Raw genomic sequence first — 23,611 nt, 5'->3', positions numbered from 1 at the left:
ATACTGACATTTAAAGAAAGATCACCAAGGAAAAATGTATTTTTGTGTTTATAAGTGTAGACAAGAACAAAAGGAGATCTGGAACAAAAATCTACATAAAAAAAAAATATGAAAACATATACTGGAAGTAGTCTATGTTTCTATAGAAACACACCTTAAAAATGTCCACCATTATTGTACAGTAAGAAAGATAGTATACAGTTCAGTAAACACACATAACTATTAAATAGCAATTTTCCATTGTGACAATGTCCTTCTATGAGAGTTGGGGAAAGTTACTTTTAAAAGTAATGTATTACAATATTGTGTTACCCTCTAAAAAAAGTAACTAATTACATTACTAAGTTACTTTTTATGGAAAGTAATTATGTTGCTTTTGCTTTAGTTTTTCTCATCTTGCTGATACTCTCCCTCCTCTAGGCCTTGCAGGCATTTTATTATTTTTTTACTAAGAATCACTTTTTTGGGTTTCTCTTTATTTTGATGATCCCTTTAACACATTCTGTTGACTATCAGTAACGTTGCACCTACATGTCGACTAACTCTCATTAAAGTGTTAGTATAGAATTAGCAGACTGGTAGGGTTAGGGTTAGAATAAATTGACATGTATTTGCAAAGTTACTTATAGTCAGTAGAATGTCTGTTGGAGGACCATCAAAATAAAGTTTTACCCTTTTTTGCAAGTGTTTAACGCAGTAATGCATTCAACAGCCTATATAACATACACCTTCATTTTTCTTTTAGAAAATTACCTGACTCCTAAAGTTATATATGCCATTTGAAAAATTCTTAACATTACGTGTTAAATTACCTACAGCACAACTGTTTTTTTTTTGTTGTTGTTTTTTTTAAGTTACAATTAAAGTGTTTTGTTACTTTTGAACTTTTTGTCTGTTCCAACGCATACATGAATGCCCATTTCTATGCGACTAATATTATGGAGAAGAGAATTTTATTTCATTAGTTTAAAAAATGTGTAAGCAAATTAATTAAAATAATGTGTAGATTTCTTAAGTAATGCATTAATTAGTAACACTTTAATTAAAGATGATGTAGTTACACGTTACGTACAAAGTGTAAATTATGCAAACCAAACCGTAAGCACATGTAGTAAATTAATATTACTCAGTACTGAGTAAGTACAATGTAACTACGGGACCTTAAAATAAAGTGTAACCCGTTAATTTATTTGTTACATCCAAAAAGTAATCTGATTACATAATACACATTACCTGTAATGCGTTACCCCCAACACTGCCTGCTTTAGTCTTTCATAGGGTATTTCATGACTTTTAATATAGTGAATGAAGGATTTGTCTCATAGTTATATAGAGATGCTACCCTAGTCTATATCTATTTAATAACTCAATACTGAAAAGAACCATATTCACTGTTGGATAAATATTGATTTTAGGTTAGACCAAAAACTACAAAACAAAGTTTGGAAAGAGAATTATATGAGCACAATTTGCTCTGGTAAGATTTTTGGGGCTTTTGGCCTTTTACATAAATGAAATGTCCTTGAAACATGCCAAGGACCCTATTTTAGGCTTTCATATGCAGCATTATAATGGTCCTTGAAAACATCACAATCATAGGCCTATTTATTAAATTTGCCATTTTTTTATTTGAACAGCATTTTATCTTCGGTACATTTTTCTTACTGTTGGCAGCATGCTCAGTGGTGAACAACACTTAAAAAGAGGCTTAGTCATTGAGTCATCAAGTACTTCTGTATGTATGTACCATCCCGCATAAAGTCCTCTTGTGAAATGGAAACATGACCATATTAGCCCATCTGGAAACATTTTGAAAAATATAAGTTATTCTTAAATATAACTATTTGAGATATAAATTATATCTAAGAAATTCCACAGATATTCTTTAGGGTAAAATGTTGACTTCAGTGCAAAAGGGACATATAACTCAGATATCATTTTTCATTGGGTTCAGACAGGAAAAGCAGTGTTGTTGTTATATTTAGAAAGCTATCGCTGCCATGATACTGATGAGATGTTTGAATAAATGTTAATAAAAGTATTTTTATTTGATATAAATAGAGAGATAAATAAATTAAATGGTATTTTGCAGTCTCTACATTCGGCACTTGCAGATCGTCAGGGCGTCGTGTTCATCGTTGTTTTCTCTCTTGCAGCTGTGAAAGAATATATGAAACAGAGTGTCATTGATTAGTTGGTGAGAAACAGCTCAAACCTTACTCCATACCCAGCTAACAGGGAGCATTCTCAGGACTTTGGCTAACGTTCTGGCAAGGTTCTCTCAATGCTATAAACAAAACAAAAAATTTAAGTGACGTTAAAGGGGTCTTCGGATGCCCATTTTCCACAAGTTGGTATGATTCTTTAGGATCTTCATGTAAAGTTTGTAACATACTTTGGTTAAAATGGTTTTAAAACTCAATGGTTGTGTAAAACAACACCATTTTTACCTCCTCAAAAACAGCTCTGTTCACAGCGACCCGTTTCGGTGCATGTCTCTTTAAATGATAATGAGCAACTGCTCACCCCACCCCTCTCTTCCATAGGGCGTGTCATACAAGACACATAAAGTGATGCCTTGGCAGAGTATGTGTAGGCTAAAGGCCAAAGTATAGGCTAACTAATGTTTGCAAAATGATAATGAAAATAGAAAACGGAACAAAATAGAACATTACCTAAATGTTAGCATAGCCAAGAACATTTAAAATAACCAAGATTTTGAACGTTCTTTAAAACATTTTATGAGCATGTTCTTATTAGCTGGGTAGTTTAATATTTGACATGAATCTGAATAACAGGCTACATGTATCAGACTGAAAAGCTTTGTTAAGGGATCATTTAAAGTGAGTCAAAATAAAGCTTGACAGGGTCATCAGATCCCAACGTGGAGTGTCACAGCTACCAAATAAATAAATACCTGGACATGAAACCTTAATTTGCGCTAACATTACTTTATAATGTTATGCATACATTAGGCTTAAAGAGTTAGCTCACCCAAAAATTATCCCATAATTTACTCACCCTCAAACCATCCTAGGTGTATACTATGACTTTCTTCTTTCAGCCGAACACAATCGGAGTTATATTAAAAAATATAATGGGAGTGAATGGTACCTTGTTTTTTGAAGCCCAAAAAAGTGCATCCATCCATCATAAAAGTAATCCATACGGCACCAGGGGGTTAATAAAGTCCTTCTGAAGTAAAGTGATGTGTTTTTGTAAGTAAAATATCCATAATTATAACTTATAAACTGTAATCACTAGCTTCCGGTAACGGCCGTACGCGAGTCGAGTTCCGGCGGAAGAGTGACCTCTGACCCGACGTATGACATAAGGATGTAGGAGTAGCGTAAGCTTAGACGCCTAGTGGTTCAAACAAAAAGGGCTGGGCAACAAACTCAAGCTCCTCCGACATTTCTCTTTAAAAATTTCTCGATTTAGACTTCTATTTCGTGACCGGTGTTTTGTTTTGCTATATCCTCTATGCTTCCGTGTTCGTCAATACATTATGCGTTGGGTCAGAGTTCACTCTTCCGCCAGATCTCGACTCACATACGGAAGCCAGTGATTCTAGTTTATAAAGTTTATGAAGCTTTGCTTCAGAAGGCCTTTATTAACTCACTGGAGTCGTATGGATTACTTTTATGATGGATGGATACACTTTTTTGGGCTTCAAAATCTCAGTTACTATTCACTCCCATTATAAAGCTTGGAAGAGCCAGGATATTTTTTAATATAACTCCGATTGTTTTCGGCTGAGAGAAGAAAGTCATATACACCTAGGACGGCTTGAAGGAGAGTAAATTATGGGATAAGTTTCATTTAAACAAGAAAAAGAAGACTGCAACAATATTACAGTATGAATGCTGAAGTCCTCTGAGGTGATTTGTATTGCAATTGATAAATGAGACGCAAGATAACGGCAGTTGTGTTTGTTTGAATCAAAAGAGAGCGTGAGTGCAATATGAGACTGAAAGAGCGCACTGAGCAGAATGGCGTGACTGACCAATCAGAATCAAGTATTAAACAGCAACGGAAATAAAAAAGATAAAAAATTTAATAAAAAAACATGTCCAGTGACATACAACAATACTGTAAATCAAGCAATGTAATGTTCATTCAAACATTACAAATTAGTTTTAATATCCAATAGTGTGAGATAAATTGAATGTATAGTCTTGAAAATAATTCTACCTTTATAAGATTTGTTGAATTGTGTCACGTATGGTGTAATCTGTCTGTCCATACTTTTGGAATACATTCACATCGCTCTACATCAATCTCACAGTCCTCCTCACTGACGGAAGATGGCGGTTCTGGTAAAAAAAAAAAAAAGGCAAAACTTAAAATTAAATGTGTTATCGCAGGTGTAAAAAAAAAAAAACACAAATATATAAATCATGTTGTTGTGTGTGCCTTGTTGGGTCTATATTAAATTAAAGTCCCTGCAATATAGCAAGTAAATAAAAAGTAACTGAGTCATTCACACTATAGGCCAGAACAGGAATTGGCAATACGAGGAGTTGAAATCAATTACTCACTGACCTTGTTTGCTGGAGGGGTACGTCACGCATCGCTCCGCCATCCAGTCCCATATTAAACCTTTGTTGCATAGCCTTTTGTCTTCTGGCTTACGTGTAGGAGAGCAACTGTACACAGACACATATTATTATGCCAGAAAGCACTCCTACATATGGCTGACACTCAGCAAGGCACAATCTGTCATTTCTCTTGTAGCAACACTGTTGTATAAACAGTGAATAACAGTGTGGCACTGGAAAAACAAGGGTTGGGTCTAACGTTTCAAAGAGTTTGATGATACATTACAAGAAGTACCCAGCCAATTAAAAATATATTGCACTTAATGTAAGAGTAGGGGAATGTTGAATGCCTCATTGATAACTTCATCAAGCTCTAAAACTGTTAACTGGAGAAACATCCACTATTATTTAATCTCATGCAATTTATCTAGTTTCATATTGTTACAGTACATATGAGTCTGGTACTGACCCGTTCTTCCTGTGCTTCTCACGAACATGTCTGCGGATCAGCGCGTGTTCCTGGCACTTACACTCAGTGTGATTGGCTATTTTCACCAGCACAGGCTCTGGTCCAGATTTATAAGGCGCCAGACTCACACTCAATATCTGTGAGGAAGAGGACGTCTTTTACGAACAGTCATGGAACAGTATGTGCACATAAAACACACATGTTAAAAGGATAATTCAATCAAAATTTTAAATTCTGTCTTTGGTTTCTCACCCTCAAATCATTCCAAACCTGCATAACTTACTTAAGGGAACACAAAAGGAGAAATTTTGAAGAATGATACTGGCCGCTCTTTTCCATTAAATTAGAATCGACAGCGACCAATGCTTTCAAATTGCAAAAAGGACACAAAAGCACCATAAAAGTGGCTAAAATGAGGGTAAGTAAATGTTGACAGAATTTTTTTTATTTTTGGGATGAACTGTCCCTTTAAGACTGTGTAAGGGGCTATTCACACAGAACACATTTTTGCATATCACTGTGCTGCCTTTCCATTGTTTTTCTATGTAAACATGCGAGAGATGTACGTGTTTGACTGTTGCACTCACATCTCATCTTTTGCAGCGTCTCACACATGACACATCATTCCACTGCACTGCTTTTCCATTGTTTTTCTATGTAAACATGCTAGATGGACATGTTTGAGCCTTGCGCTCACATCTTTTGCAGCGTCCCGTGCTTTCTAAAAACGTGGCTCTAACTAAAGTTTCTACTCTAAAAAAGTATGTGGTTGGGTTTTTTTTTCAATGCAAAAATGTTCTGTGTGAATGAGTCCTAAGATTGCATATTGAGTATGCTCTATATCAAATTCTTAATATGTTGAATGAACTGCACATCATTTCCATATAAATAAGCAAGTACAAAATGATTATATTGGACATTAATTTTTATGTAATACCCACGCAATGCAATGAGTAGTGCTCACAGTTTTATTGACATAAGTCATGCTTGTATTACGGCAGGTAACTCCCTCTTTGTTGCAGCAGCCGCCACACCTGAAGACAGAGACGCACGGGGGCTTGAAAAACACTGCTGTATTGGTGCCCAACTCTTTAGCCACGTCTATACACGTCTCTCTGGGCATACACTGTGTTTTCTGCCATTCATCATCAATATCTGAAAAAGATCAAACATTTACACTTGTTGTACATTTGCCACCACATTGCTAATCAATTAGACACCACATATTCTCAATTGTGTTTGCATGAAGGTCTCAACCTTTTAGCATCTCTGGGCTGAAAGATGCGGCCGCATAGCGAGTTGACCTGCGGTTCTCAGGTGGAGAGGTGTCGTCAAAGTGCTTCAGCTTGAGTCTGCATCTCCACAGCTTCCAGTCCGGGTATTCGGTCAACATCAGAAGCTCATCCAGACTTCCAGCTTCCCTCAGTTCTTGTTCCCACTTCTCCTGGTTTATGTCCTATGAGAGAAACACAGTCTTGAATAATGAAATTGGGGCTGCTGATTTTAGTACAGAGGCAAACAATTCTCAGAAGAATATGTTTGAGGCATGCTGAGCAAAAATCAGCCACAGTATGGAAGAGCACAGCATATGTTAGATAAATCAAAGGATTAGAAAAATGAATGCCTTAATCTACACAAATTAGGAACAGATTCTTTCCCCTTGAATCATACAAACTCCCCGCTGTCTGTGAGGTATGTGAAGTCTTGCCACGATAAAAGGCCAAACAGTAGGATATAACCACCAACACCATTCTGAGACAGATTTAAATGAGAATTCTGTCCACTAGAGGGCAGTAGTGATAATCAATGTTGGATTTCTCAGCATTTTTTGGCTGTGTAAAGAATCAGTATTACACTAGGGAAAGGATGCAGCTGTTCCTATCGTCATGACTTATATACCAGGGTTGCATCAGACCTTAAACAGCGCCTAAGTTTTACAACTTCAATATAATCCACAGAGTGTTCCCTCACAACTTGCTGAAAAGATCTATAAAAGAATTTTACATGACTATGCAACCATCTGCATGGATGGCTGGATGAACTCTTGAATCATCTGAAGAAGTTCTAAAGCTCTTCTAAAGGGACAAACATACACAATTAGACTTTGCAAGGCTTACTGAATTTTAAGTTTTTTTGAACTTATCTAGAACTTTGTGCATATGTTTGTTGTCAGGCCATAAAGTTCAGATTTTCTGCTTTCAAACCAACTTGTGTAGCCAAACACACAGAACACCCTCTGGCAGAGGCCCACTCTAAACAACTGGAACAAACACTCTATTAGCTCAGTATGGACCACCTGTTTAGAAGCTCAGTGAAGACACAGATCCCAGTGATTGGAGTTTGGGACGCCTGCCACCAATATGAACAGAAGATCATGGCTGCTTCGCAAAACATGGATTGAATAACTACTAAGTGCCTGGTGACAGCTGCGGAATAACCTTTACAAAGTCACCAGTGGTCACTCTTTCAATGACCAATGTTGATATTGATACCTAGAAAGTCAAGTAAATAATGAGCAAATCGTCAAAATAATGCCAATATTATATTACACCACCGCTCTATCTGGATGTACCTTACTGGTCAAATGTGAGGTTCGATCTGATATTTCCTACTTTACTACGGGGCTGTTGAATGCTTGAATGAATCTGATTGCTTGATGAACGTTCTAAGGTGTGCAATTATTTTCAGGGAAACACATGGCTAAAGTAGTTCCAGACAGGTCTTGACCGCATTACATATTCCATATCACTTCGCCAAATGATTTCCTTACAGCCAACAACAGCAAAAGAACCAAAACCCACAACGACACTGACCAAGCAAATAAATGCGAAAAGATTATTTGCATTTGCCACAAAATTATGTTTTATTATGTACGGAAAGCACAAACTATCTTTCCCCCGCTCTCTCTCCCACTCAAACGCACAGTCGCACACACACACATACAGTATGGAGGACACACTTGCACAGAAACGTGTTGTCAGCGAAGCTCTGATGATTTTATCAGTAAAAAGTTAAGCAAGTTAAAAGCTACATGACAATTCTCACTAAAAATGGCACATTTTTAAGCAGATAAACTTACAGTTTCGCTATTAGAGTTTCAGTGCTCGTCTTGTTGCTAGGACAATACAAAGTTTTGTACACTGTGGTGGACTATTTGTTTTCTTAACAGAAGCGGAAAATTATATTCAAATAAGATTATAAAATAACTTTAGAATTTCATTTCCACGTATTTATTTACCTTGTGAGTAGTCAAGTGATAAGGGTGATAATGTACAGTTACTAGCAGCCAATAGCAAAAGATAGGCTACCACTGAGCTTTAGGCCTCCATAAAACTGAAGAACAAATGTACACAAATCATAAAAACAAATGATTTGATGAGCATTTATTTTATACAATATTAGCTTGAAACTCATTAATAATTAAAAGAAAAAAAAAAGAAAATGTTGCAGTACTTATATTAATTGGACATGGGTACCTTTTTGGCCAGCCTGATAAATACATCAGTCACCAATATCCTTCATTACAAAACAGAAGAGCAAGTGGACAGAGTTTATGGAGCAGATTATGCCCATGTAAGGATTGCTGGAGTGCATTTACACATAAACCCCTACACAAAGTCTACCACCTCTCAATCAATACCACATGAGTTATTGAGAATATTGAGTTAAGCAGGAAAAAACCAGCAATGGCTTGGTTTTGATTGTTTACTACACACCGGGTGTGTCCCACAAAAAAAGACTGAATAAAAAACAGAGGCCAAAGGACTTCCAAATCCCAATCATGCTTTTATGAGACGGGAAAGCCACAAAGCGGGCGGAAAGTAAAACAGCCGAGGCTGGGATGGAGAGGGTTGGCACGCGATATGAAAGTCATCATCAGAGAAGTCTCGCATCCTGCTGTCGTGTAGTGACATTATCTTCTGTGATCCCTTCAGTATGTTAGGGTGGAGACGTCTGCTTCCACTTACCCACGCAGACAATGCAACAACAAACAGAAAGAGCGAGAGAATGAGGAGGGGTTTAAAAAGAAAGAATATGAGTTACAACTGTGAATTTTCCCCGGACAAGCTTAATGAGGTAGAGGCCCCTAACAAGTAAGAAGAAACTAAACGGGTGAGAACAGTGAGAGTTTGAACATATAAAAGACCCTACGACGCCTCAGGCTGCACTTGGATACCAGGCTTCATGCCACACACACACTAACACTGCCTCTTTATGGAGCGTATCTGTAAAAACGAATTGGATATTATGCTATTGCACCACTGCTTGGAACTCATCACCCTTCTTATGTAACCTATCATTGATATACTCACATACACGCACTGAAAAACAGATGAATGGCCTTAACAGCTTGTCTTTGGAAATTCTTAATAGTAGCCATAGGGTTCCCCCGCATGCTTCCAGGGGAACCATCAATCTTACCGCAAAAAATTGCAATTCCAAACATTTTCATTGACTTCACACTGATTCAAGCCTCATTTCCCAGGGTAACATACAGGAAAATTATAAAATTTGCTATTAAGTCACCCGAAGGTCACAGCAGGAGGCCCCATCCGGCCCTCCTGATCTTGTAACAGGTCCCTGTTCAGTGAGTCAGCGCAAATTAACGTATTTTAAAGGGGCAGCTCACCCAAAAAAGAAAAAAAGAAAAGAAAAAAAGAAGTCAGTGGGGTCCAATATTGAATTAGACCCCTTTGACTTCCATTGAATGAAATATTTACAAAGAAAAATGAAAGTCATACAGGTTTGGGATGACATTGAGGTGAGTATACTCTTAAAAATGAAGGTTCCTTATTAGCATTTATGGTTCCATTTAGAACCTTTAACATCACTGGAATCTTTTCATTCAACAATTTTAATTTTATAATTTTAATTTCTTAGAGCTAAGAAAAAAATGGATCTTTTAACAACTGTTCACTGAAAAGTTCTTTGGGGAACCAAAAATGGTTCTTCATGACATCGCAGCAAAAAAAAACAAAAACCTTTCGAGACATTTGAGAGTATAAATGATACCAAACTGGTTCACAACTAAATATGGATATTATAACAATTATAAATGAAAACTCTGTTGAATTAAACCTCAGTATCATTCAAATTCTACTTCGAACAAAAAGTGTCCTGTAGTTTTTGCTGCTCTTGGTGTTCTAAATGTATGCTGAGATATGCTATACTCACTCTTTGGGGTCTATAGGCGTCCACTCCTAGCATCAGTCTGACATACAGGAGTAGCAACATGTGAAATCCAGCACATTTCTGTGTCTTCATCCTGCTACTTACTCTCCAGGGTACCGTCCAGCAATTAAGCAGTGAAAGGAGGCCAGTCTGCGTATACACTCACGCACACTCACACAAATCACGCGGCAGGTTTCTCAAACAGGACCACACAGGCACACCAAGATAAACCTGTGAAAACGAGCTTTCCGGAGCCAAATGGGATCTCCTCTTTAAAAAAAAAAAAAAAAAAAAAAAAAGAGGAGGAGGAGGAGAAAGAGGCATCAATCAGTGCTGGTCTAGGACAGAACTTGGCTGAGGAATAACTTCTCAGTCTTTCCCTTCTGTTTTGTAGGATTCTTTCTGATCAGGACGACACCTTGGTGTTGTCATCCGTCTTGGACCGGCCAAATTTGGCCCAGTGTCTCCACAGACCCAGATGTGTCACACAATATGTGTGTTTGTAAAATCCGCCACAAGCTCACATCCAGTATTCTCCAGCCGCCAGTGCGTGCAAGGCCATCTGGGAGGCGTGCATGTCTGTCCCATCGATGTGCGCTCCAGTCCCACTCCACTGTCACGTTTCCTGCTTGCAGACTTCTAGGCTCAGTTGCTCACACACAGGAACATGTGGTTTTAAATGTGATCCAGACCTCTACGGAGGACAAGGAGTGAAGGAGGGGGAGGAAGAGGAGGAGGAGGAGGAGGAGGAGGAGGGGGGGACGGAGGGAAGAAGGGAAAAGAGAGAGAGTGCGAGGAGAAGAGAGACTGTATCCAGCCAATATCCCACTTAAATGCAGCAAAGTGGCGGGATGAAAAAGGAGGGGAGCTAAGCCGACATGCCATTTCTCTCTTTCTCTGTGTGCGCGCGTCACTCTCAAGCAGATCCAACAATGAGCTTGTAAAACGAATCAGGAATTAGAGGAAGCTTTAATGCAGCGTAATGGGTTGTGAGTGCCATTCTCTGCACCCACACTCTACGTGCTCTATCGGATCATCTAAATGCATTTACTTTAAAAGCTTCAGAAGAATCTATTATCAGCGGTCAAAGGAATCTATTACACGATTGTTTGCGTAGATCGGACATGGTCGCTTTTGTAAAATGTGGATGGCCCAGTGGTCCAATATAAGGAAATCCTTAGGGTTAAAGGAAACTTGCCACAGATATTAGATAAAGGAAATCACGTTAAACCAGATACAATGTGAACCAGAGCCAGATGCAAAATAAAAACAGAAATAAATAGTCAAATGATATTTTCTTTAATTATAAGAATTACATACATTTTAGGTGATACAGACTAAAAATCCTTTGTTACAATCAGAATTACATCAGAAATTTGAGTAACATGTTGCATATATAGTGGCCCCAAAAAGTATTAAAATGCACCCTTAAAAATATATAAATCTTTTAGTTGGAATTTCTTTTTTCTTTTAGTTGGAAAAAGTGGAAGTGCCACTTTTTATTTCAAAAGCATGATTCAAATATCCACCTTTTGAGGCTGCTCAGTTAAAGTTAAAGGCACAAAAAACAAACAAAGCACATATTGGATATATTCTTATAGAGGGGATATTTATGCAAACTTTAGAACTTTTCACTAATCTTTGATTTCCAAACTTTTGCCCTCTCAAATCCATTAGTGGCTGATCTGAAATCTGAGATGGCCTGATTAATCTCTTCTTGTGTGTTCATGACAAAGGGCCCTGAAACAAACAAATAAATAAGAAAAATCTATAAATTGTATAACATAGATAGATATGTTTATATAACAAATAAATAAGCAAATATATCTTAATTAAAATAAAATAAATGTATAAGCAATATACAGTATATGCAAATTAACACTGTCAATTTAATGTAAATTAAAGAAGCATGCTTGTCCCTTCATCCATGTAAATAATATTTGTATTCAAAAAAATAAATAATAATAATCTTTATTTGGGGTCTTTTCTCAGAAAATACTGATTTATGCAACTAATTTTATTTAATTAATGATTAATCATCAAATCATACATTAAAACTCAATTACAAATTTTTTATTGTTTGATACCCTTAATTCAAATATTTGGTTATTAAAATGAGGAATATTACCTACCTCTACCATTATAACTTACCATGCTTAACCACAGGCTCATTAATTGGTTCACCTGCAATTAACACAAAGTGAGACTCCTCCTCTGCCTAGAAATAATAATGAAGGGAATAAAGAGCCTGAATTTAGACTAAACCTGAACTTGTATAAAAACTTTAAAAAAAAAACTGAGTAGCTTTACAGGAACAATAGGAAAAGAAAACCTTGTTTTCCACTCTGACGCAGTCACCATCTTCCAAAACCACCGTGTGATGTGGTTCAATCGTCCGCAGATCATTGTCTGGGCCTGAGGGGAATTCCAACAGCCAAAATAAATTTCACAATCCTATACAAATTATGTTATAAAACTAGTTCTATCATGACAATTCTGCATGATTTTTAGCATACAATGTTAATGTATTTGGTCTTGGCGGAATAGATCTGCTGTTGATTATTGTTGTAGATTAATGCGCTGCAGAGCAAGTACAGGAACTTGCTACTGCCAATACATATGCCAATACGCTGCTGTGATTATGTAAGACATACTGCTGCTGCACAAACTGCATATATCAATTACCCATAGCAGATCTATACAGGTGGAGCTGGGGAAGGTGGAGGGTTTTAGACGAACTCTGAAAGTGTGCTGCAAACTGCTATAGTGAATGGTAACCAGCCATTCAAATGTTGAATAGCAAGCTCATTGGCTGCAGATGCGACCAAATACAGAAGACCAAATACTCCACAAACCAAAATAAATAAGAAAAAAATTATGCAAGAGATGTGCTTTGTAGGGTAAAGATGGTCACGCATCGCATCCCACCCACTTAGATCATTTCTCAAGAAGTCTGTTTCTCAACAGCTGCTCAATTTATGCTAAATGCATTTCAGAGAAAAATGAAAATACAAGATTCATTTAGAAACTTCTTTGAAGTCACAGGTGGAGTGTTCACTCTTAATGATTGTGTGTTTAATTTCCTACAACCTGGAAATCATCAAAATCAACCTGATAAATCAACATATCAAACACTGCTTTGGCAATCTCATTTCTCAACGTGAGAGTTTAGAGTTGCCATTGGCACAGGATCATAGGAATAGTCTAAATGTCTGTCAGATGTCCAAGAGAGAGCGAGAGAGAGAGAGAGAGAGCGAGAGAGAGAGAGAGGAAGAGAAAAAGAATCATAAAGCACCTGCTCGAATTTCAAGGTCAGAAAGCTGCTATGGTAGTGGATTTGCCTGCAGGAGGGCAACGTTTCTTTTTATGTGGTCTTCATTTGAACTCACCAGTGCATAAAGAACCTGTGAGGGTGTAGATGAAAGCCGTCCAACCTGAGAAAGGAATACGATAATTAAAACAATGGAACTATATAATTATAAAATAATAAGTGTAGGAGTAATACACTTTTGACATTGAGATAACTGTCAAAAAGTGACTCAGTTTACATGAATATGTTAATATATAGTGGGGTCCAAAAGTCTAAGATCACACTGAAAACATGAGATTTAAACCTGTAATAAAATCGGAAGATGTAATTTTTCAAACAAAGAAATATAAAGTAAAATTAATAATATGTATCCATTAAATAATATAACGTTCAGACTGATCTCATGAAATGGCGTATGTATGACACGCCAATTCGATTTCCATTTTTGGCGTGCTATCAACACGCATAATCGCTTTTCAGCGTGTTTATCAACGCCGTTGACTTAACGTTACATTACTGTATAGATATGACCTACCCCAACTCCCTAAAAGTCCCTAAACCTACCCGTCACTGGGGTTAATCTTCTCCTACCATCCTAGGAAAAAAAATATCGATTCCCCGGTATCACGACAAGACGTGAAATAATCACGTTGGTCCCCTTTGGAAAACGTGTAGATGTCACAGTTTAACGCCCATACACGTTTGCCATATCTTGAAGATATCTGTACAATTTCCTATACCATTGTATAGATTATAAATGTAAGATCCCTTAACTCTACTCCCACACCTAAACATACCCATTTTATGGACAATATTAAAATGATAAAACGTAATGGACAGATATGTAGGAAAATTGCATTTTTATTAACAATATGGCATTAAAAGATAGTTTGAGCTACGAATCCTACCCCTAAACCTAACCATAACCATTTCTTAAAACTACCTAGGCAACAATTATAAAGAAAAACAACAGACAGGCAAGTAATAATAATTTATTTATACTAACCTTACAACACAACATCGATTCACAAAATACACCAATTTTATTAGCTTGATGTAATCCAAACCTTCAGAATCCATATGTTATTTGCAAGAAAAAGATCCAAACTCAGCCCTTTATCCAGTAATCGTCATCTTGACCGTAAACGTCAAACCCCGCGCTTGTTATGAATTCAAATTCAAAAATTGCGCCCTCAAGAAGCGACAGGTTACTATGGTTACGGCAGTAATATCAAACGCTCATTGGCTCTCGCCTGCTTCGTCACAGATTGCGTCATGCACATTCACATTTGAAATGAAGCGCGCACTGCCGCGCAGAGGGAGCGAACCGAACCGAAGACGGATTAACGTTTTCATGGATTTGAATTAATAACTTAAATTCTGCTCTGTCTGTTACCTCACACAAAACCACTGCCAGAGAGGACTGCGACACATCGTCACGTGAACAACTTTTGGTACCGATTTTGACATTTTCTCATTAAATAAATGATTGTGATTATACTTGTCTGTCTGTTGTTTTTCTTTATTGTAGCCTATAGTTTTAAGAAATGGTTATGATTAGATTTAGGGGTAGGATTAGCAAACGTCCGGGGATAATGGTACGTGTAAGATTCACGTCTGAGGCTGTTAAACTGTGACATCTACACGTTTTCCAAAGGGGACCAACATGATTATTCCACGTACATTTTGCTCCGTTTCGCTCGGACATTTAACGGCGTAGACATACACGCGGAAGATGACGGTTCGTTTCGGCGTGAACATACACGCGGATAGCTCAAAATGCGTATAGATAACACGCCACTTTTGACTTGAAAGTGGCGTGTATGTTTACGCAAAGTCATGATGTCATGTTGCAACGTTATACACAGCCATTTATATGATATTTTTTTCTTATCTTGACGTGACTAAAGCCCTATTCGCACTGGGTTAGTATTATCTGGGGACCTCGTGTGATTTAGAAATTACCCACCCTCATCTGAACTTCGTATGGCGCATTCGCACGGGATAAGCGAAGCCTGCGATTTTACTCGAATTTACTGACTTATCTCCCGGATATGATGATGTCAATAGGCTATTGCTTGGAAAGGTCTTGTCGTTATTATAGGTCTAGCTGTATGATATCATAAACAGAAGAATGTTCCTTACCGCATGCTGATACATGTCCATCTCCATCTAACCATTCTTTTTGTTTTTGCTCTACTGATGGTTTTCAGCTTTCTCTTTCTGCAAATTGTATAGTTGTATCATATGGTGTATAGCGATATGACCCAGCACCTAAAATACTATCAAAACACTCCAACGCAGCCTCCATTTTTCGCGAAAGATGGATAAAGAAGCGCACAGGAAACAAAAACCTTGAAAAAAATATAAAAGACTCCGCCAAATCACAAAGATGCTGATTTTCACGGGACTAGTATTATCACAGGACCTCGGTGTTCGGCAAAATATGGTAGGTCATTTGCGGGGGAATTTTTACTTTACAAATTACAGACATGGGAGATTCGCACGGGATTAAGATCACAGACAACCTCCGCAAATATTACAAATGACTAGAGGTCACCAGGTAATACCTATCCCGTGCGAATAGGGCTTTAGGACATTCTGGGGCTACATGTGGATGCACACGGGACCAGGATTGAAAAGCCTGACCCAACCTTTCCAACAATTTTTTTGGGGTCCTTGAGTGATTTTCTGCGGTCAGTTTCTGATAATGATGTAAAATAAGCTCAATACTAATGCCAGTAGGCTATACTGTATCTTTAAGAACACTTTAAGTGTGAGTCAAACTGTTCCATGTATACAAGAACACATCATACATTTAGATTAGTTGTGTTACTTGACATCTTGCCTTTGTAGCCAAAGGAGGAGTCACTGTTGTGACTCAAAGAATCAAGTATGACTTCATTCACTATTTGAGCAAAAATGAAACAATACTATATATTTCCCAGAACTTTGAGTGAGGCACTTTTTAAGGAAAATTAAGACTCATTTCTTGCTAAATGTATTTGCCTTTACAAGGTTTTCCTGGTAAACCATGTTTATAATGACAAAATTGTGAACAACATTGTAATTTCGCTCTGTAAGTAACTTAGGATTTAATGGAAAACGTTCCTTAACATGGGGGAAAACACATGTAAGAAAAAAAAAATACATCTGATAATCATCTTTTACCTTTAGGAACAGGTTGTACATGCTTTGCACCTTCCTTCAGCATAAAGTCGAGGTACATGGTTGGAGTTCTCGTGTAAACCTTTGACTGACAACAGAAATAACATGTAAATACCACAACACGATGTTTTATTACAGCAGAAGACTACTGTGACAACAACATTTTATGTTCTTTATTCATAACATTCATTTTTACCAGATTTATTTATTGCTGCAAGACAAAAAAACGAGATAAATTGTTCAATATTGTTTAAATTATGAGCCCTAACAGATGTAAAAACATTGTGTGTGAGTTCCAGTGCATATCTGGTTCCAGTAAGCCCAAGTATTTGGCTGACCCACATTTAACTTCAGCATCGCATCCACCCCTCTGCCCTAGAGAAACCCTCCATAACCACATTATACATTTAAAACATTTCGCAAAAACCACTTCCAATGAAGCCTGCTCCAAATTTCCTGCTGTTGTCTGAGAGAGGGGGAAGAGGATGGCCTTGCAGCAACAGTTAGCGTGATGAACCCCAGTATCAGATTGTAATTCGGACGTTCCGATTGGATGGGACATTTACAAAGGAGTCGGCCGTTTGGATCAAACATTCAGTGATGACTCTAGGCTCTTGTTTTTTTGCCTTAAATCATAGATGAGAAAAGACAGACAGAAGCGTGGGTAATAGCTTTAATGTGTTGATAAATGGATGGACAAATGAACATGTTTGCAAAATTACAGACGATAAGCAGATGCAAGTGTCAGGGAGATGGATGCGTACAGGCTACTTTTTTTTTCTCTTAGTGGTTTGGTTCATAGAGTTTAGAATAATTATGAGGAGCACGTTTTTTATCACCTAATAAACAAGCAGTCCTCTTGGCTGGCAAAATCATCCATACTTCAGATTAATGTTTCAGTATATCTAAAAACTACAGAGACAGTTCCAACCTCCACCTTTTTATTCCAATAAACAACTTTTGAAATCATTTTTGGAGGTTTTAACATGTATTGATAGTGAAAAGAGAGATATGAATGGAAACTATAAGAAGAAAGAGGAGAAAGAGAAACAGGATTGAGGCCCTGTCCCAAATGGCACACTTCACATGCACTTATGGTCCTGTAGACTTGCAATGGCCGCAGCTTGAGTGTGATCGTGAAGTCCATGAGACAGAAGTGTGCTCGCGAACGCCCCCTTTGCGGTCGATATGCAGCCTCGAAGCGTACTTTTGCCTAGCCCGCACTGAGGCGAGCTCTGCAGCAGACTTCTTCCCGACAGTCAAAGCAACGTTACTCATAGGAAGATCACGATTATTTAAGATGCCATTTGGGACAGGGCTAAGATTGCTCTATGAATCACTTGTGCCTTTCAAGAGGGTTCCCAAATTTTTCCCCAAATGAATTTCCATGGCTTCTCCAGTTGTTTATGATTACTGGATAAATCCTGTTTGAATTTTTTTTTTAAACAATTCAAATTTAGATATATTCGCTTATGAATGATACATATCAATTTGTGAACAGTTCCGACTGGAAAAGTCTAAAGCCTGCCACAGACTGGGATTTCGGCAATCCTATAAGATCATTACAAATCACAACGTATCGTAGACGTAGGCTATGACGCAAGCTAGTATAAAATAATAAAATGTCATCAGCATGCGCTAAATGTAAACAAATAGAGCAAGATGAATCATAGGGAGCGAAAGAGGAGAAAATGAACGTGGTCATGGCAAAGGAAAGGCCAACTTGGCATGCTAATTTTGTGAATGGAGCTTGAGGTAAGTAGTTCTAAGTTTTAGCGCCATGTCGCGTGGATCAATACGCCATTTCATGTTGCATTTTTATAGGCTAGTCAGTAGAAACAGGTCGTAACAGCAAACACACTGTGAGATAATCATGCTAAATTTCTGACTCTGTCAGAATATTAATCGCAGGCTATCTTTGGTCGCAAGACCGTGACAACGTTCGTCTTTGAAAACTTCTCACTGTACGACATAGGACCACTGTTTAGGACCACTGTTTAGGAGCCGCGACCACAGAAATCGCCACGATTGGTCCTCTTTCATCTTGGACAGCCCAAAATCGTGTAATGTGTACCGGGCATAACTCAATGAATGATTCACAAACAAATCAGATATCACTATAACTTGTGAGCTTGTTTTATTCTACACAAGCAATATAATGAATTTTAAGATTTTATTAATTGGAAATCTCTGATGTTTCTATGACCATAAAACACCTACTTTAACTCCAAAAGCTTCCCCCGAGATGACATTCACAGTGACTCCATCTTTGCTGGGTTTGGGAATCTCTTTGCTCTTCAGCTCCTGGTACTGAGGCTCCACCATCTTATCTGCACTTTTCAGGTTCACCCAAAGCTGAAGGCCATGAATGCGTCCGTCTGACACAGGCATCTCAGCATGAACCACCCCACGACCTGCCGTCATCCACTAACACAACAGAGAACAAATACGTAGCCAAGTAAGAACAAAAACGAATGTTTTATTCTATTCCTAATGGTAGACTTATCTGGTTGTAATCACCAATAAACAGACTAACCGCTTGGTTTAGGGGCTTTTACACTGGTTAATGTCATCTTCATGTTGAGCATGAGAGATGTTTATGAGCTTATATTTCAATGTAAAAATGAACCACTGCAGTTTTACAACAACAGCTTAATATGCCTAATGGCGCACTTTTCTTTCTCCTCTTCCTTTCTCGTTCTCTCTTAGTGAAAGTTTCCACTCCTTCTGAGGTTTAGAAGCCCCTCTTGGGGAGCCATTATGCAATAGGTGGTTTGAAACATGAAACACTCATGCAGCTTTTTTCTTCACTGCTCTCCTGGTATTATCAGGGAGTCCCTTATGTTTGATGGTGAGGCAGTAGCCCAGGTAGCTGGAGGTTAGGTGCGAGCTGTAGTTAAAGTAGTGAGTGCTACAGACCTATTAAAGGCCCATTAAAATTCCCTCACTGACCCGGGAGAAAGTGAGACAGCTTTACGACACAGGAAAACACAGAAAGTGCCCTACGGGTATACGAGCTCTTAGTCCATTTGGTGAGTGCATGTGTGCATGGATATAAAATCCTATTAAATGTAAATACATTTTTTTATAGCTTTCATTTTAATTAATTTTAACTTGCATTTTTACAGCATGCATATAAAAAAAAAAAATGGTGGCTTTCATTCTATCCATGAAAGACTTGCCCATGTGTACACTTTTGGTGTACATTACTTTTGGTTCAGTAAAAGGCCCTTTTAAAACAATATTAGATATTAAGAGTCAGAGTCAGATTTACTAACAGCTTGCGCCAGCGCAAATCCTCTTTTGGTGTTATAAAACGACTGTCAGGATTTACTAAGACACTCAGTGAGAAATTAGCGATAAAAAGCTTTGTTGCATTTGCATTTGTTGGAGTTTGCCTGTCAGGCTGCTAAATTTATGGGTGGGTAATATTTAAATGAATCATGCAATGTGATTTCCTAAGGTTTGCAGTGGTCAATTTCAATTGATAAAACCGTCAATTGACAAAAGACTTCACACAGCAAGCCGTCATACGGAAGTAAACCAGGTAGACATTAAAGTAAGCAATTGCGCATTTACTTATTGTGTGATCTGCCACGAAGCCAGCGAATTTAAACACAGGCAGTATAAACACAAAGAGCAGGATGTGAAAAAAGAGAGCAGAATTTTTAAACATTTATGATACGGGCCCTCATATTTTGCATAGAGCTGTCATTGTAATACTTATGAGTTCTGAGTCTGACACATCACTGCCCTTCCACCGACTACCTTTCGCAACTCTTGATAACGTCAAGTATGTAAGATCTTTGAAGTGATTCCCATGAGCACAGAATTGTGACGAATGTTGATCATCTGAATTCCATTCCAGATTCCATGTGGTTTGTGCTGTTCACACTGTCATGTCACAAAAAAACCTGATTTGGGGTATTGATTTGGGCACCGTTAAGTAATGAGTGTTTCATCATTTCGAGAGATGGTAAGGTCTCATTGTTGTTCTACCTGAAGGTCCCCAGGCTCCAACCTCCCACTGTGACCACAGAAGTCTTCATGGGCTGTTACTCCACTCAACAAGTATGTTACCTGTGAAACAAATGAAAACAAAACCCTTACGTCAGAAGTATTTAAAATAGAGGGATGAGGTGTAAGATTGTAGTTTTCTGAAAATGAAGCAGTTTCTTGGGGAAAAAGTCTCGCAAAAGACAGAAAGTATGGAAAAGTCATCAACTTGATGTTCATTTAGAGAAAAATAAACATGTCAAAAGTCGTACAGGTGAAAGGTGAAACATATTTCAAGGGCTGTGTTTGCAGAGTAGACACAAAAAATGTATGTTCAAGGGATTTTGGTAAAGCTCTGATGGACTATAAAGTTAAATGCAAAAAGCAGATATGTCCCATGCAGTGAGATGGAAAATTTAAATTGTTAATGAGTGACGCTGATGATGAATATTTGATCAAAATCTTACAGTTAATAATTCTGGCACAAATAAAAATGTACATGTTTTATGAATGCCCAGTAAAGGTCTTTTAGGCACCATAAAAAAACATAGTTCTTCCAAGCCAAGACAGAGCTAGAGGCTAGATGCTAATGTGTCATTATCTAAAATTTGCATAAATTATATAAGCATGTTTTCAATGAACAAAATCTGCCTGCAGCCGTTTCCCATTTGTCCACTGAAAAAAGCAAAAATGAATCTCCATGGTCAGCTGAGGTGGTCCGACATACACCCTGGAGGGATTGCATGTCATCTCCCACACAGACAACGTTGCTCTCAACAGGATACGGGATGCAGGGTAAGAGGTCAACATCTGACCCCTCAGAGGCTTGCTTGACCTGTGGCCACAGGCAGCCTGTGATCTCTAAGCACAGCTGCGATCTGATGGTCACGTGACCATTCACGAACAAACACACCTGCATGTCTCAAGCAACACAGATGACCCGATGAACAGCCTGGACATTTGTGCCTCACAGCCTCGATTTAATTTGTGTATATCCTAGAACTAAAGTCCGTTGTATATTGTTTGTCTGTGTTATATATCCCTGCAAAACAAATTACCTCTTTAGATTATTTTTTCCAGGATTTGGATTTAGAGTGCTCTCTTAAGGAGTCACTTCCAGCAAGTCTGACAAATATTAGAAGACAAATCCATTCGTGAAGGAAGGTGACACAGAGTGACTCATCCTCTATAAGAAATGAATGCAGATGGCAATTGATGACATCACACTCATAAACAAGTCTAAATGATTTCCACAACCACACTGACCGCTTTCCATAGAAACAGTTTATGCTAGGCATTTTGTCAAACTGTGAGTTAACAAATGAGTACATCAGATGTTGTAAATAAATAATCAAGCAGACAAATTCAGAGGCTAAGTCAGCTTTTCTTTAGTCAAGTTTCAAATAATACTCTCAGGACCAGATCTGGCCAAAACACTGTCATTTTGAAGGAAGCGTTTTTAATGACCATACATCCTCTCATATTGAGTGAACAGAACTTGAGTAACGTTACTCAAACTGCCAAAAACAACGGGAGTGGTTTACTGGATGATCTATATATTCTTGCCAGTCGCCAGCTTACGTCTTTCATATTCTTTTCTGTGTTTGGACATTGCATATCAAAGGACTTGTTCCTTAAAAATAATTATCACTCTAGAGAGCATCTGATTGGACAAAAGTCTATATAGTATAGGATGAGTCATCAATATTTTTGGTCCGTTACATTTTAAATGCATATATCAGCTAAAAGTTAATTTTGGGAGTACATTAACATATATACGACCTCATCGCTAACATGTATGAACTAAAAGAATATGAGCCCTCTAGTGGTCAAGAGGTGTCATAATTGTCCTTTTGATGGGTCCACATTCTTCTATTTTAACTCTCTCGTCTCTCTGCATAGTGTAGCCTATTTGAAAAAACAGTTCAATTCTCAGTGTCATAATTTAAGAAGAAATGTAATACTTCATTCAGACTGCTTGCAGGACCATCATTCATAAACACGCAGAAGGGTGTTATCACGTTGTACCTGTTACTTTTATCAGCGATTATCTGAGTGGACTAACCATAACCCGTTTGTCATTACAGGATGATAATCCTATTTAGATTTAGATGCCCCACCGTAAACAGATTTCCGGTTGTTTGCCAGAAGAATTATTGATTATTATTTAGTATAATTAAATAGTTACACATTTAAGTGTACCAACGCACTTCGTAAATCCAAAATAAAAGTCCAGATTTAGCTTTTTGAGCCGTCACGCGCCCCCTGGCGGAAGATTCCGTGTTGTCCTGGTCGGAAGCAACAAGGTATTGGTTTAGTAACATTAATCCACTAATAATTTCTGTTTATTTCATCTGACTGCACGAATTCATGGATTTGACAAGTGTCGCCCTTTCCATTACAGCAATGCAATGGTATAGTTTTAAAATACACGACTTAATAATAGCGTTTACCGTCTCAAATCCACGGTGAGGATGATCAGGAAAACCCGCTGGTTTGGCGATACAGAATTCATCCAGCATCAAAAAGGGGTCGAGATTCTTCAGCTGAAATCAATCATAATGCAGTTTATTTATCGTGCATTTCGAAGCAAACGCAACTCCGTAATACTAAAGTGATCAAACCAGCACCTCGTTCCGTCCAATGCTCCTGCGAACTCGAGCTCCGACGCCTTCAGACTGTTCGACACTCAAAACCACCTTAGAAACTCTTCTCATCATCATAAACACCTTGGTATCTACTTATGATCACAATATTTTGCTTCAGCTCTCAGTTTGTGAGCGCCCAAATGCACCGGAAGTCAAAAGCTTATTCAGATGCACATTTATTTAAACAAAAGCTCTGCTTTGCAATGTCATTCGCTGTCAGATTGTGTGTATTCACCTATGACAGGTGTTTGTTTTATGTTGACGTTTTGGGTTTGCCAAGGCTTCCTACACAGATCACAATACCAGC

The 23,611-nt window shown here is 37.9% G+C and overlaps 2 protein-coding genes across 3 annotated transcripts; both read right to left on the bottom strand.

Annotated features, from left to right (window-relative positions):
- Window positions 1–98: 98 nt before the first annotated feature.
- Window positions 99–11,320, bottom strand: vegfd (vascular endothelial growth factor D). 2 transcript variants are annotated; one of them, XM_082156643.1, is made up of 7 exons: window positions 10,186–11,303; window positions 6,268–6,466; window positions 5,975–6,165; window positions 5,011–5,147; window positions 4,546–4,649; window positions 4,195–4,316; window positions 99–2,156 (listed from the first exon to the last, which is right to left on the bottom strand). In XM_082156643.1, the coding sequence occupies exons 1-6, from the start codon at window positions 10,273–10,275 to the stop codon at window positions 4,219–4,221; spliced, it is 819 nt and encodes a 272-aa protein (XP_082012769.1). In that variant the 5' UTR covers window positions 10,276–11,303; the 3' UTR covers window positions 99–2,156; window positions 4,195–4,218. The 2 variants fall into 2 exon arrangements, with proteins under 2 accessions (XP_082012769.1, XP_082012770.1); XM_082156644.1 differs by lacking the exon at window positions 4,195–4,316 and having other exon boundaries at window positions 10,186–11,320.
- Window positions 11,321–11,460: 140 nt separating this feature from the next.
- On the bottom strand, window positions 11,461–23,536 carry pir (pirin). Its single transcript, XM_082156641.1, has 9 exons — window positions 23,287–23,536; window positions 23,110–23,202; window positions 20,660–20,740; window positions 18,881–19,087; window positions 16,664–16,748; window positions 13,572–13,616; window positions 12,515–12,597; window positions 12,334–12,400; window positions 11,461–11,922 (listed from the first exon to the last, which is right to left on the bottom strand). The coding sequence occupies exons 1-9, from the start codon at window positions 23,377–23,379 to the stop codon at window positions 11,804–11,806; spliced, it is 873 nt and encodes a 290-aa protein (XP_082012767.1). The 5' UTR covers window positions 23,380–23,536; the 3' UTR covers window positions 11,461–11,803.
- Between the last annotated feature and the right edge of the window lie 75 nt (window positions 23,537–23,611).

The sequence above is a fragment of the Leuciscus leuciscus genome, assembly GCF_965113295.1.
Source record: "Leuciscus leuciscus genome assembly, chromosome: 23".
Classification (NCBI taxonomy): Eukaryota; Metazoa; Chordata; class Actinopteri; order Cypriniformes; family Leuciscidae; genus Leuciscus; species Leuciscus leuciscus.
Note: the sequence above shows the minus strand (reverse complement) of the source record. Positions and strands in the feature narration are given on the sequence as shown.

What these genes read in the sequence shown, in the direction of transcription:
- vegfd (XM_082156643.1), bottom strand. Translation starts at nt 10,275, where the DNA reads ATGAAGACACAGAAATGTGCTGGATTTCACATGTTGCTACTCCTGTAT. An exon ending in TGACTTATGTCAATAAAACT is followed by an intron (nt 5,148 to 5,974) that starts GTGAGCACTACT and finishes TCTTCCTCACAG; the next exon opens with ATATTGAGTGTGAGTCTGGC. An exon ending in GTACCCCTCCAGCAAACAAG is followed by an intron (nt 4,317 to 4,545) that starts GTCAGTGAGTAA and finishes TTTTTTTACCAG; the next exon opens with AACCGCCATCTTCCGTCAGT.
- pir (XM_082156641.1), bottom strand. Translation starts at nt 23,379, where the DNA reads ATGATGATGAGAAGAGTTTCTAAGGTGGTTTTGAGTGTCGAACAGTCT. An exon ending in TGGAGCCTGGGGACCTTCAG is followed by an intron (nt 19,088 to 20,659) that starts GTAGAACAACAA and finishes CTGTTGTGTTAG; the next exon opens with TGGATGACGGCAGGTCGTGG. An exon ending in GGGAAGCTTTTGGAGTTAAA is followed by an intron (nt 16,749 to 18,880) that starts GTAGGTGTTTTA and finishes TTCTGTTGTCAG; the next exon opens with TCAAAGGTTTACACGAGAAC.